The sequence below is a fragment of the Chionomys nivalis genome, chromosome 7 (assembly GCF_950005125.1).
Source record: "Chionomys nivalis chromosome 7, mChiNiv1.1, whole genome shotgun sequence".
Classification (NCBI taxonomy): Eukaryota; Metazoa; Chordata; class Mammalia; order Rodentia; family Cricetidae; genus Chionomys; species Chionomys nivalis.
In genome coordinates, this window is record NC_080092.1 from 36,505,673 (window position 1) to 36,518,959 (window position 13,287).

The following is a 13,287-nucleotide window of genomic DNA, read 5'->3' on the forward strand; positions in this document are numbered from 1 at the left end:
CATTCTGACAGGTGTAAGATGGTATCTTAATGTTGTCTTGATTTGCATTTCCCTGATTGCTAAGGAAGTTGAGCACGATCTTAAGTGTCTTTTGGCCATTTGAACTTCTTCTGTTGAAAAGTCTCTGTTCAGCTCAGTGCCCCATTTTATAATTGGATTGATTAACCTTTTACGGTCTAATTTCTTGAGTTCTTTATATATTTTGGATATCAGACCTTTGTCAGTTGCGGGGTTGGTGAAGATCTTCTCCCAGTCAGTGGGTTGCCTTTCTGTCTTAGTGACAGTGTCCTTTGCTTTACAGAAGCTTCTCAGTCTCAGGAGGTCCCATTTATTCAATGATGTCCTTAGTGTTTGTGCTGCTGGGGTTGTACGTAGGAAGTGTTCTCCTGTGCCCATGTGTTGTAGAGTACTTCCCACTTTCTCTTCTATCAGGTTCAGTGTGTTCGGACTGATATTGAGGTCTTTAATCCATTTGGACTTGAGTTTTGTGCATGGTGATAGATATGGATCTATTTTCATTCTTCTACAGATTGACATCCAGTTTTGCCAGCACAATTTGTTGAAGATGCTCTCTTTTTTCCATTGTATACTTTTAGCTCCTTTATCGAAAATCAGGTGTTCATAGGTTTGTGGGCTAAAGTCAGGGTCTTCTATTCGATTCCATTGGTCAACTTCTCTGTTTTTATGCCAGTACCAAGCTGTTTTCAATACTGTAGCTCTGTAATAGAGTTTAAAGTCAGGGATGGTAATGCCTCCAGATGATCCTTTATTGTATAAGATTGTTTTGGCTATCCTGGGTTTTTTGTTTTTCCATATAAAGTTGATTATTGTCTTCTCCAGATCTGTGAAGAATTTTGATGGGATTTTGATGGGGATTGCATTGAATCTATAGATTGCTTTTGGTAGAATTGCCATTTTTACTATGTTGATCCTCCCAATCCAAGAGCAAGGGAGGTCCTTCCATTTTCTGGTGTCCTCTTCAATTTCTTTCTTCAAAGACTTAAAGTTCTTGCCAAATAGATCTTTCACTTCCTTGGTCAGAGTTACCCCAAGATATTTTATGCTATTTGTGGCTATCGTGTGGATATAGCTTCTTATTAGGGATGGGAACTCATGTCCACTTCCCACTCTTAACACTGGGACCCCCATCTGACTTGAACCTGTGTGCAGGCCTTGTGCATACTGCCATAGTCTCTGAGTTCTTATGTGTGTCAGTCCTGTTGTATCTAGAAGACACTGTTTCTTTGGTGTGATCCATCCCTGTGGGCTCTGATATATCTTTCTACCCCCTCTTCCATTTAGTTCTTAGAGCCCTGAGAGGATAGGTTTGATGAAGATATCTTATTAAGAACTTAGTGTTTCATAATCTCTTTCTTCACATTGTCTAGTTGTGGGCCTTCATATTAGTTCTCATCTACTGCAAAAGAAAGCGTCTCTGGTAATGATTGAGTGAGACACTGATCTGTGGGTATAGCAAAAATGTTATTATGAGTCATTTTATTGCGTTGTTATTTTAGCAGAATAATACTATTTGGTTTTTCTCTAGGCCCATGTTCCCTAGTGTCAGGTTCTTGGTCATCTGAACAGTGTCAGGCATAGGTTCCATCTCGTAGAGCGGGTCTTAAATCCAATCAAATAATGGTTGGTTACTCCCACAGCATTTGTGCCACTATTTCACCAGCATATCATGCACTCAGGTCACTATTGTAGGTTCAGAGGTGGTAGCTGGCTTGATGTTTAGCTTTCTCCTCTGGTAGCGTGCAAAGTACCTTCCAGTATCATGAATCCTAGTCAGTAGGGGTTAAGGCTCTAGTGAGGCACCAGCACAACTTCTCCATGTTCAATGAGATATATAAATATTATCTTCAGCAACCTGACCATTAGTTTGTGGAGTGGAACCAATATCCCTGGCAATCACCTGAGTTGTTTAGGGGTTCCATGGGGCCCCTTTAGCCAATAACTCATGCAATTAGATGTAACCCATTCCTGGCACTGCAAGTTTCATTTGGTGGTAAAAGCTATCTAGTTGGAGCCGGGCGGTGATGGCACACCACCCAGCACTTGGGAGGCAGAGGCAGAAGGATCTCAGTGAGTTCGAGGCCAGCCTGGTCTTCAAAAAAAGATGTCTAGTTGGGGCAATGGCTTCACCATTGTTTGGTGACTCCCTTTAGATTCCTTTTGTATATGTATATATTTTAAGAAACTTCTCTATTAGTAGGTTTCCATATGATCTCCCAACTGGCTATATCTAACTGAGTTTTTCAAGTATTGGTTAATGTTCTGAATATCTATACAAACCTAGTAGAACTGAGAGATGGTTATTCAGAAAGCAGCATGTTTTGTAGCACAACATTATATGCTAAAAAAGAAGGGCAAGTCCCAACTGTTAATGAGAAATGTATGTTCAAAATAGCTACTAATATAATTATATTCTTTGGTAGAGTGTTTGTGTGCTATTTATAAGGAATCTGAACCCCAACATTGCAAAAACAGCCTTACCCTATTCCAACTAATGAACTATTTATTAATTTAATATTTTATATAACAGGCTCAAATCAAAACCCCATAGACTATATCTACAATAAATGATGTAGGTTTAGGTTGTTAGAAGAGTGCATTATAGAGCTCATTTGTTTTACGATGACAGTGACCCTACCACCACCCTTCAGAGAAGTTCTAGTCATACTTTACTTAACAGTGGGGATATGTTTTGAGAAAAGCATCATTAGGCAACTTTGTGATTGTATGGACATCACAGCAAGTACCCACACAAACCAGCATAGTACACTAGATGTCGTATCTTAATGCAATCAAGAAATGAGTGAGGTTTCTGCCAATGTAACATGGCACATACTATTTTACAGTGAATTTTAATTTATTTTGGCAGTATGTTGGATGAAACCTGGGACCTTATGTGTGCTAGTCAGACATTTTACCCAGAGCTATATCCCCAGTCCTTGAACTTTTTTTTTTCTTAATGTAAATAGAAGTACACTTTCAAAGATCTGTGAAGGGGTAAAGTACTTGTCTTGCTCAAGAATGAGAACCTGATTTTAATCCTCAGAATTTATGTGGAAAATCAAGAGTAATGGTGTTTACAGGATTCTTGTTGCTAGCCAGCCAGCCAACCTTTGTGAGTTCAGACCAGTGAGGGAGAGACCATGTCACCATTAATAAGTAAATAAATAGACAGTGGTGAAGGAACAACACTCGGGGTTGTCCTTTGGCCTCCGTATGCACAAATGTATGTGCATTAGCATACACAACACCAATAAAAAGTACAGTGGAACAATCTAAACCTGTGATGGAGTCATCTATTATCATTATCAAGTACTGGTTATTATGTAGAACTACTGCTGTGTTTCTAAACAGCTGGCAGGATAGAAGTTCTGTTTACTCAAGAATTACCACAGACACATGAGTGATACTGCACTATGACATTGCTATAGCTACAAGGTCACTAGGCAATAGGGATTTTTTTTTCATTTCCATCATAATGGGACCACCATTATGTGTAAATGGTTTGTTGCTAACTGTATGACTTCAACTTTTTTGCTTAAGTGAAATCTTCTATTTCTAATCCTAAATTGGTCTTTGTTCTAATGCCCTGAATAATTTCTGCAGTGCTTGTTGGTATGGTTACAGAAACAGATGCTAGTGATTTGGGTGTTGTCATGTCCCAGATGGTTAGTTTTCTGTCATTTTCACTGCTTCTCCTTTCAGGCTCTATCAAATAGCTTTCAAGTACACTCTGTAATCGGTTAGCATCCTCTTTCTACTATTTGAATTTGTGACTGCAAACAAAATTCTGTAAGACTTTCAGTTTGTCTCTATTGGTGTTCTTACATTTTCTCTTTTAGGGGAGCTAAATAGTGTTTGTTTGAATAGATTGTTTCTTTTGCATACACCGAGAAACCTTATAAATCATACATTTCTTCAAGCTTGTCTCATAATGGGTTAACTGGAGCAAAAACCCCAAGAAACTCCTTTCTACCTGTTCGTTGGTTTAGAAAAGAACCATTACCCACATATTCTGAAAATTATCTTTTTTGAAGGCTTAGTGTTTTTTGACTTTAAGTTTGGTATACTGGAAGGATTGGTATTTAGTAAGCATCCTGTTCTTGTGTTCATTCCTAGTGATTATGTTACCAGACAACTAATCTAGAGTGACATAGTGCGCTGCCTATACACCAGTGTCTCCTAAACAGTGTACATGGAACCACCTGTAGGGCCTCTGTGGAAGCATATTAATCCCTAAGATTCTGGGTTAGGGTCTGAAAATGCATCCCATCACCCCCATTCCCCCCTTCCCCCCCCCGCCAAACTCCCAAATATTGCTCATGGTGCTAGTTTAGGATTTCCTAGGGCTGTTATTTACGTGCACCAGAACTCAAACTCAAATCTGGCTTTTTTTTTCCCCCTCTCTCCTGGTTGATTGTTTTGGGATAAGCTTATTATAGAGCCCTGGCTGACTTGATATTCATAACATAGGATAGGCTGGTTTTGAATTCAGGAGGTTGATTCCAGGACTGTTATGAATACTATATTTATAGATTTTCAAGTCCCTTATATAAAACAATGTTGTATTGCATGTAACCTATATATACCCTCTCATATAATTTGTAGTTTCTTTAGATGACAAATAAAAATGTAAACACTATATAAATAATTGCTATTCTATTCTATGAAGTACTATATAAAAGCAGCTCTATTTCTCCCTGTTGGTAAAGATCATTTTATTCTTCCAAATCATCAGCTGCACTTGCCTGTTGTTTCTTTGTTGTAAGAGGCCGCTTGTTTGTTCCCGGATGCCTAGAACCGAAATAATCACACGGAAACTGTATTAATTACAACACTGCTTGGCCTATTAGCTTATGCATATTTCTATCTCACTCTTATCTCTAAAATTAACCCATTTCTATTATTTTAGATTTTACCATTAGGCTCGGGGCCTACTGGTAAGGTTTTGACTGACAGCTTGCATCTTTCCCCTCTGGCGGCTACATGGTGTCTCTTGACTCTACCTTCTTTCTCCCAGCATTCAGTTTACCTTTCCTCACCTAGCTCTGTTCTAACCTGCTATAGGCCCAAAGCAGTTTCTTTATTCATTAACAATAAAAGCAACACATAGATAGAAGGACTTTCCACACCATTTTCCCTTTTCTGTTTAAATAAAAAGGAAGGTTTTAATTTTAACATGGTAAAATTACATATAATAGAACAGGCATCAAACAAGAATTATAGTCACAACATTTATATCTACTTTATTTTTTATCATAGCTAAGTAAAACTGTAGTTATAACTATTCTTCAAGTCCATCAACGACTCCGGACAGATATAATATTACCTAAGTTAACAGAAAGTGTGTTGTAAGCAACTTCCAAAACTCTAGAATTGGCAGAGACATCTTGGTGCCTGGACAGTCACCCAGAGTTCTTCAGTACCGTTGGGACATCCAATCATTAGCCTACAGGCCCATAGTATCTGACAGACTTTTCCATGAAGCAGGAAATTTCAAAGACAGTTAGGCCTATATTGACAGTTTGTCAGTCACTTTTTTCTATGTCCTGAAGAATATCTGACAGTCTCTTTCTTAAAGCAGGAACCCTGAAGGATTGTCTCACCTTTAGGGAAGTTGAGCAGTCATTTTTCTTAGGGCCTTGCAGTTCATACAGCATAACATCAAGCAGTCCAAGCAAGAGCAGTTTCTTACCCAAATGGCTAGCAAACTCCATAAGCCACATCTTCAATGCTCATCATCCCCTTGAAGTAATTGGTGCTGCCAGTAGCAGATGTGTCTCATTGTCATGAAAAGTCTTAAGTTCTTAAAATATTTTAAATGCCATATTCTGAGGGTGTCTGAAAGATTTGAAGAATACCTCTCTAACTGAAATATATCTCTATCTAGAAGATATATCTAGAAAACCTAACTAACATGTCTACAAGTTTGACTATTATAGATGATTATCTGTTAACCTATTATACATTACATTTTTAAATGAGCTGGACAAACACAACACCTTAATCAAGAAAAAATATACATATATAACAAAATTGATCTTAAAATTGTATCAATAAACCAATATCTATAACAATTTAACGTATCCATCTCTATAGCATATCCCCCTTTAAATGTAAAAAGAAATTATAAACAATATTTGGGAATTTGGGCATAGTTCTCTCCAAACCGCTTCCTGCTTTTTGTTGGGCAAAGTAAGTAGTTTATGGGTGTGTTCACGGCAGCCTTTAGGGGGGTCTTGGTCCATCAAACTACATTAGTCTGAAATTAATCCACAGGTTCCCATCTTCTATGGAAACAAAAGCAGAACCTCTTTTCCAAAGCAACCAATCCCTAGACCCAAATTTTGAAATCAATATACCTTTAAAATATATAGGTTGGTTTAGCTTACCAACCCATACAATGAACTGTCTCTCTGTACTTAGCTCCTTTACAGTCAACATATTCAAGGAAAATACAATAATATAAATAGTCCAGACTCTCTGTTCATATTCCATCTTTATGTGATTTATTTTTCTTGCTTACTCTCTGTTACTTTCTACAAGTTTATTATTTATTTTATTATCTTTATTCCTTTAATCTATGACTGTCTGTATTCTTTTATACTACATTTACTGTCTCTTTACTTTTTTCTTCTCTCTCCCAAGCCTACATACATTTTTTTAAACATACTGTGACTCATTTAGAGTTCTTTTATGCCTAAATCTGTCCTGTTGTGTATCTGTAATCCTTTTCTGTCCAGGAGCACTTCTTAAAATGCTAACCACTATTTAAAATGCTAAGTCGTGGCCTGGCTAGGACTAGGCTGCTTTGCCTTCTGGCTCCTCCCAGTCCAACAGGTGGAGTCATGTTCACTGCCTCTACAAGCCACACACACCGCCCTAGTTCCAAGTATGCAGCAGGTCTGTGTTGCACCATTAAGCAATTTTTAGCAAGTTGCTCACAAACCTTATTTAAATGCTTGGTCTCCTGAAAGAGCCAGCTTTCGTGCTGGCAGCATGGCTCAGGAAACCACTATTTCAAAACTAAGCTGTTTTTTTTTTTCTTTTTTTCTGCTACAGCTGAATCAGGAAGACCTCTCTTAAGGACGCTGTAACATACAGCCAGCAAGCAAAACTCATCCAAAAGAGAAATGCAGCTAAACTTTGTTTTTTAGTATCTAGAATTCATTTCCAAGCCCTCTCAGTTTATATGTGGATTTAGCTAGCACATGTTGGAGCACCAATTTGTTGTAAGAGGCCACTTGTTTGTTTCCAGATGCCCAGAAACGAAATAATCACACAGAAACTGTATTAAAATACTGCTTGGCCTGTTAGCTCATGCATAATTCTAGCTCACTCTTATCTCCTAAATTAACTCATTTCTATTATTATATATTGTATCATGAGACTCATTGTCTACCTGCAAGGTTCTGGCTGGCAGCTTGCATCTTTCCCCACTGGTGGCTACATGGTGTCTCTTGACTCTGCTGCCTTTCTCCCAGCATTCAGTTTAGTTTTCCCCACCTAACTCTGTTCTAACCTGCTATAGGCCCAAAGCAGTTTCTTTATTCATTAACAATAAAAGCAACACATAGACAGAAGGACTTCGCACACCAGTTCTTCAGTAAGAGTCTTGTACTTTTCCCTTTTCCCTACAAAAGTGTGACCCTTTGGAATCAGGATCTCTAAACTCATAGAGTTACACTCAGAAATACAGATGTTTCCTTATGGAATGAACTTTCTCGACTTGATATCCTCTTTTTGTTTGGTTATTACTTACCTGAAAAAATTTTTTGTCTCTTTTGTTTTTTTCCCATTTTGAGACAGTATCCCCTATAGCCCATGTTAACCTCAAGCTCCCCATATAGCCAACAATGACCTTGAACTTCTGATTTTTCAAACTTGGGATTCTGCAACCTCTGCTTCTTGAATGTTGTGATTATAGTGATGCGTCACTATACCACAATCTGCTGCTCTCCTGGGTTATTGTATTTTAATTATTCTTTTTTACATATTTATATATTTGCATGTTGTAATCACTGTGTCTTCAAGAACTAAGAGATATCTTTTGTAGGTTTCTGGAACCCACCTTCAGTATAGCTTCTCCATCTCCTTGCTTTGTAAATTGTAGCTGCTTTCTACTCCTTACTTATACACTCTTTTCAAGTCAGTATGGTTTGAATAATTATATATACCACCAAATATTTATATTTCTGTTTCAAGAGTCACTTGCCTTTGTTTCTTAATGTCATTCTCTCTTCTGAAAAACCTTTCATGGGGCTAGTAATGCTTAACCTATAAAAGGAGTTTGCAGCCGAGCTTGAAAATCTGACTTTGGTCCCCAGGAAAGAAGGTGCAAGGAGAGATCCTACTCCCAAAAGTTGTTCTCTGGCTACCACCTGTGTCCCAGAATACCTACAAAATAAATGGAACTATTTATAGAAAACATAAGTCTTTCGTGTCTTGGTTTTTATTGTTGGGAGTTTTAGTTGGGTGATTGGTTGAGTCTCTCTTACTCTATCTTCAACAATTTTTTCTTTGAACGGAATGTCCTTATGTGCCCAGGCTACCCCAAAAATCTTTGCTGAAATGGCAGGTTCAGTATTGAAATGTTTATTTCCCTCCCTCCCTTCCATCCTCCCCCCCCCCTTTTCTCTTTCTCTTTCTTGTTTCTCTGTGTGTAGTTCCTGGCTGCCCTTAAACTCCCTTTGGAGATTAGGCTGGCCTCGAACTCACCTGCCTCTACCTCCTGAGTGCTGGGATTAAAGGTGCAGGCCACCACCACCCGGCTTCCTCCTTATCTTTAAAAAATTTGTAATTCATCTGGGCGGTGGTGGCGCACGCCTTTAATCCCAGCACTCGGGAGGCAGAGGCAGGCGGATCTCTGGGAGTTCGAGGCCAGCCTGGTCTGCAAGAGCTAGTTCCAGGACAGGAACCAAAAGCTACGGAGAAATCCTGTCTCGAAAAAAAAAATTATAATTCAGAGGCTTTTGTGCCTCTTGAATAGTTAACAGAGCTCTGTCTTAAATGGTTGCGTGCTTAAAAAGAGATTGGTGGAGGTCATATTTTAGAATATATATTTGAAAAGTGATCTAAAAACTTTTCTTTTCCACAGGACTTAAATACTATTTATTCTTACCTCCATGGAATGGAAATACTATCAAACCTCAGGGAGCATCAGCTTAGGTAAGTGTAATTGGATTACTGATCTGTGCTGTATACTCATTTATTCATCAGATGCTTGTAAAGCACCTTTTACAGTTATCTTTTTTCTAGGTATCTGAACTACTTAGATCACTAATGCCTAGAATTTGATAGCATTATAAAAATTATGTATCCTATGCAGAAATGATAAGTCCTGTGATATAATGCAGCATGGTGATGTCAAGTCACCTGCTAGCTGTTTATATTTAGATGATTACTCTCATAGGAAGTAAGTTTGGCCCTCTGTGACAGGGCCAAGACAAGAAAGAGGCCTTTGGTTTCTGGTGCAGAGTAAAAAGAGAACTAGAATATCTCCAGGAGTCAGATGACTTAGAAATTTTGTAGGTCTAGGCACAAAAATTATGTTCCTTATCTTAATTTTTCTTAGTCATGATATTTTAAGTCTTCATCATGTAAGCTGCAGTTTTTTTTTAATAAAATGGAGTGATAGCTTTGTCTTTGTTACAGTGCTTGAAAGTTGCGTGAGAATAAGTAACACAAACAACTATGCTTTCAATATGTGCCAAATTTTGGGATTGTCCTAGTTTTCTTTCTGTTGCTGTGATAAGGACCATAGCCAAAAGCAGCTTGGGAAGAAAAGGGTTTATTTGCCTTGCAATTTCACATCACGGTCCATAATTGAGGGAAGCCATGGCAGGACCTGAAGCAGAGGCCATGGAAGAACACTGCTCACTTACTTTTTCCCCAGGGCTTGCTCAGTTTGCTTTTTTATATAACCCAGGGCCACCTGCCTACAATAGTACCAACCTCAGCAATCTGGACCTTTCCACATCAGTCATTAAATCATCATACTAACGAACACAGAACAGAACTCAAAGCTCCTATTTTCTTTCTGAGGATTCTCTTATTAGTTGTGCAAGATGCTTAAAATAAGCTCAATATGTTAGCCTGGCATGATTCCTGCAGCCAAGACCAATATACTTTATGAACCTCTGCTTTCTCTTTAAGATAGTCAGACCTTGCCAGGCCTTGTGGTGATGCACAACTTTAATCTCAGCACTTGGGAAGTGGAGGCAGGCAGATCTCTTGAGTTCAAGGCCAGCCTGGTCTATAGTGAGTTCCATGACACAGAGACTAAACTTATCTGGGCTGCGGGGCGGGGGGGGGGGGGGAGCAGACATATCTGTATCTGAAATCATGTGGTTATATTCTAGACACTTAGTGCAATACAGCACTAATTGTGATTTTGTATGTTTTGATTCAATCTTTCTTTCCATGACCGATGTAGCTAGCTGCTTTTCCTCAGTGTCCAAGGTTCTGTTAATGAACTAGGTTGTTATAGTATCATTTATTTTTTTATTCATTCCATTTGCTGTATAATTTAAGGTGTTAGTATTTGTGAGTAAATCAGGAATAATTAAATAACTGAAAATTATAAGTCATATTAATATGTATTTATTTTGTTTTTAAAGATTCTTTTAAAATGTAAAAATCTATATACTTAACAGATCCTTTTGTTTGTATATATTTGTTGTTACCGTTCTTCACAAGATGCGAGAATGAACAATTCAAATGTGTATTTTCTCATAATAAAATTTAGTATGGATTGAAAGACTATCATGTACATAAGAATATAGCCGGGCGGTGGTGGCGCACGCCTTTAATCCCAGCACTTGGGAGGCGGAGGCAGGCGGATCTCTGTGAGTTCGAGACCAGCCTGGTCTACAAGAGCTAGTTCCAGGACAGGCTCCAAAACCACAGAGAAACCCTGTCTCGAAAAACACCAAAAAAAAAAAAAAAAAAGAATATTAAACCCTGTCACTTAATATCTACTGCTTTTTTTTAATTGGTTTTGTAGTTTTGTTTTACTTTCCTGGATTTGTGGGTATAAAATCTTAATATATTGCTCTTGTGAGCATCAAATTCGTGCCCATCTTCATAAACCTCTGCCTAAATCTGTCTTTCTCAGCCTGAAGGGTTAGGGTTACAGGCATATGCCACTGTGACTGGCTTATGTTGCATTTTAAAAATCAAAAGAAAAGCAAAATACTTAACAATAAACCAAAATATTATTGCTTTTATACAAAATGTTACCATATTACATATATTTCCAAGTTTAGTAAGAATTTAGTTATATATCTAATTTTCTATTTATGTATGACATCTTTGAAACTTTTTACCCTTTTTGTTAGGTTAATGTCTGCAAGAGCACGCTATGAGAGATACAATGGCAATCAATTGCTTTTTTGGTAAGTATTTTTATGCTTACCTCAGATTAATGACATGTTTAAATCTTGACTTTTCACATTAAAATTCATTTGGTAATCATAAACTGAAGTATAATACATACAAAATACAGGAACTCGTCTAGTACATCAAATGTTAGAAAGATATGTAACTGCAACCAAAAAGACTGACTTTCTAGAAAGCTCTAGTCAGTGCTGCTTTGGAATGGTAATTATAATTGTGATTTCATCAATTAATTTTACCTTTTTCAACCTCTTACTGATAGCATCTTTGAATCAGGTTGTTATGTAGCAGGTGTCATTCCATGATTCTTTAATATTCCCCTTTGTTCTCTTTTACTGCTATAGGTAGATTGAATGTTGTTTTATCTGTTCTACTGTACTGGGTTGCAACCAGATTTTTACTGTTGTGAAAGTGAAAAATAAGCTCCCTGTGGAGATTTTGCTGACACCTATTGTACTCTTACTTACTAATTCAACTTAAACATCTTCCAAGGAATAGAATTACTAGAATTTTGCATATAAATATTAGGAGTGTCACCCAGCTTCCCACTATAGTTGTGCCAGTGATGGTGACCATGAGCTCTGTAGTAAGTCCCAGTAACCCATCTTGTTACTGTTATTGTTGTTGTTATTGTTTTTTTTGAGACAGGGTTTCTCTTTGTAACCTTGGTCGTCCTCTGCCACCCACTTGCCAGATCTAAAGTGTGCACCATTGTTGTATGGAAGGCCGCTTGTTGGTTCCTGGCTGCTCAGCCTTAATATAATCACACAGAAACTATGTTAATTAAATCACTGCTTAGCCATTACTTAAGCGTATTGCTAGCTAGCTCTTACATCTAGAATTAACCCGTCTCCATTATTTTATATTTTACCATGAGGTTTGTGGCTTACCAGCAAGGTTTCAGCATGTCTGTCTCTAGCGGCTCCATGGTTTCTCTGGACTTCGCCCTTTTTTCTCCCAGCATTCAATTTAGTTTTTCCTGCCTAGCTCTGTTCTACCCTATCAGGCCAAGCCAGTTTCTAAGCCAGTTTCTTTATTAAACAATGGTATTCACAGCATACAGAGGGGAATCCCACATCACATGCCTAGTCTGGGTACCCATCTTTAACAACTGTGTAGCCTGTTTTGCATGCTTGCTTCAGTTTTAGATGTTGTGTTCATCACTTGGTTATCTCACCATGATTTTATTATACAATGCCCTGTTTACTGATGGTGATAATAAGTCTCATGTTTTCAGGTTGTTTGACTAGTTTCTAGTTAAATCTTACATTCTTGACCATTTTTCTATTGTAGTTCCTTAATTTATATTTACTTGGAAGTTTTGTGTGGATTTTTTAATCAAACTCCTTGATGAATGTGCTTACTGCAAATACTTTTCCTGCTATGACTTTTGTCTTTTCCAAATCTTTTAAAGAAAATGTACGGATGCCAAAGAGGTCAGATCTCTTGGAGCTGGATTTATAAGTGGTTATGAACTGCCCAACATAGATCCTTTGGCAGAGCAATATGTACTCTTAACCCCTGAGCCATCTCAACAGCCATGATTAATGCTTTTTTTTTTTAAATCTGTGTTTAAAAAAATTTGCAAATATCTATTTCTGTTTCAAGATTGTCTGGTTTTCTTTAAAACCTTCTGAGCTTTGTTTCCCAAAATAAGCTTGTTAAGCCCATATATAATTCTAAACTGGAAGGTTTTGTTGTTGTTTTGAAATATATGCAGTCTTTTTTCCTCTCTAGTACTTCTTAAACATTGATTTATCATGTTCCGTACATTTATGTTAAAGAGTCAGTTGTTACTGCTGTTGTTTTGTGAGTGACATTACTTTCTCATACTTCTGAAAATTTTTCTCCTCAGCAATTGTGTCTAGTGTC

The 13,287-nt window shown here is 37.7% G+C and overlaps 1 protein-coding gene across 8 annotated transcripts in view; it reads left to right on the forward strand.

Annotated features, from left to right (window-relative positions):
* Window positions 1-13,287, forward strand: part of Rapgef6 (Rap guanine nucleotide exchange factor 6) — a 173,516-nt gene that overhangs the window by 20,027 nt on the left and 140,202 nt on the right. For 7 of the 8 annotated variants that reach the window (XM_057773683.1, XM_057773689.1, XM_057773685.1 and 4 more), the window contains exons 2-3: window positions 9,116-9,186; window positions 11,358-11,414. In XM_057773683.1, coding sequence (XP_057629666.1) covers window positions 9,116-9,186; window positions 11,358-11,414 — 128 coding nt within the window. Of the gene's footprint in view, window positions 1-9,115; window positions 9,187-11,357; window positions 11,415-13,287 lie in introns of those variants that run through there. The other variant, XM_057773688.1, reaches the window with a different exon arrangement.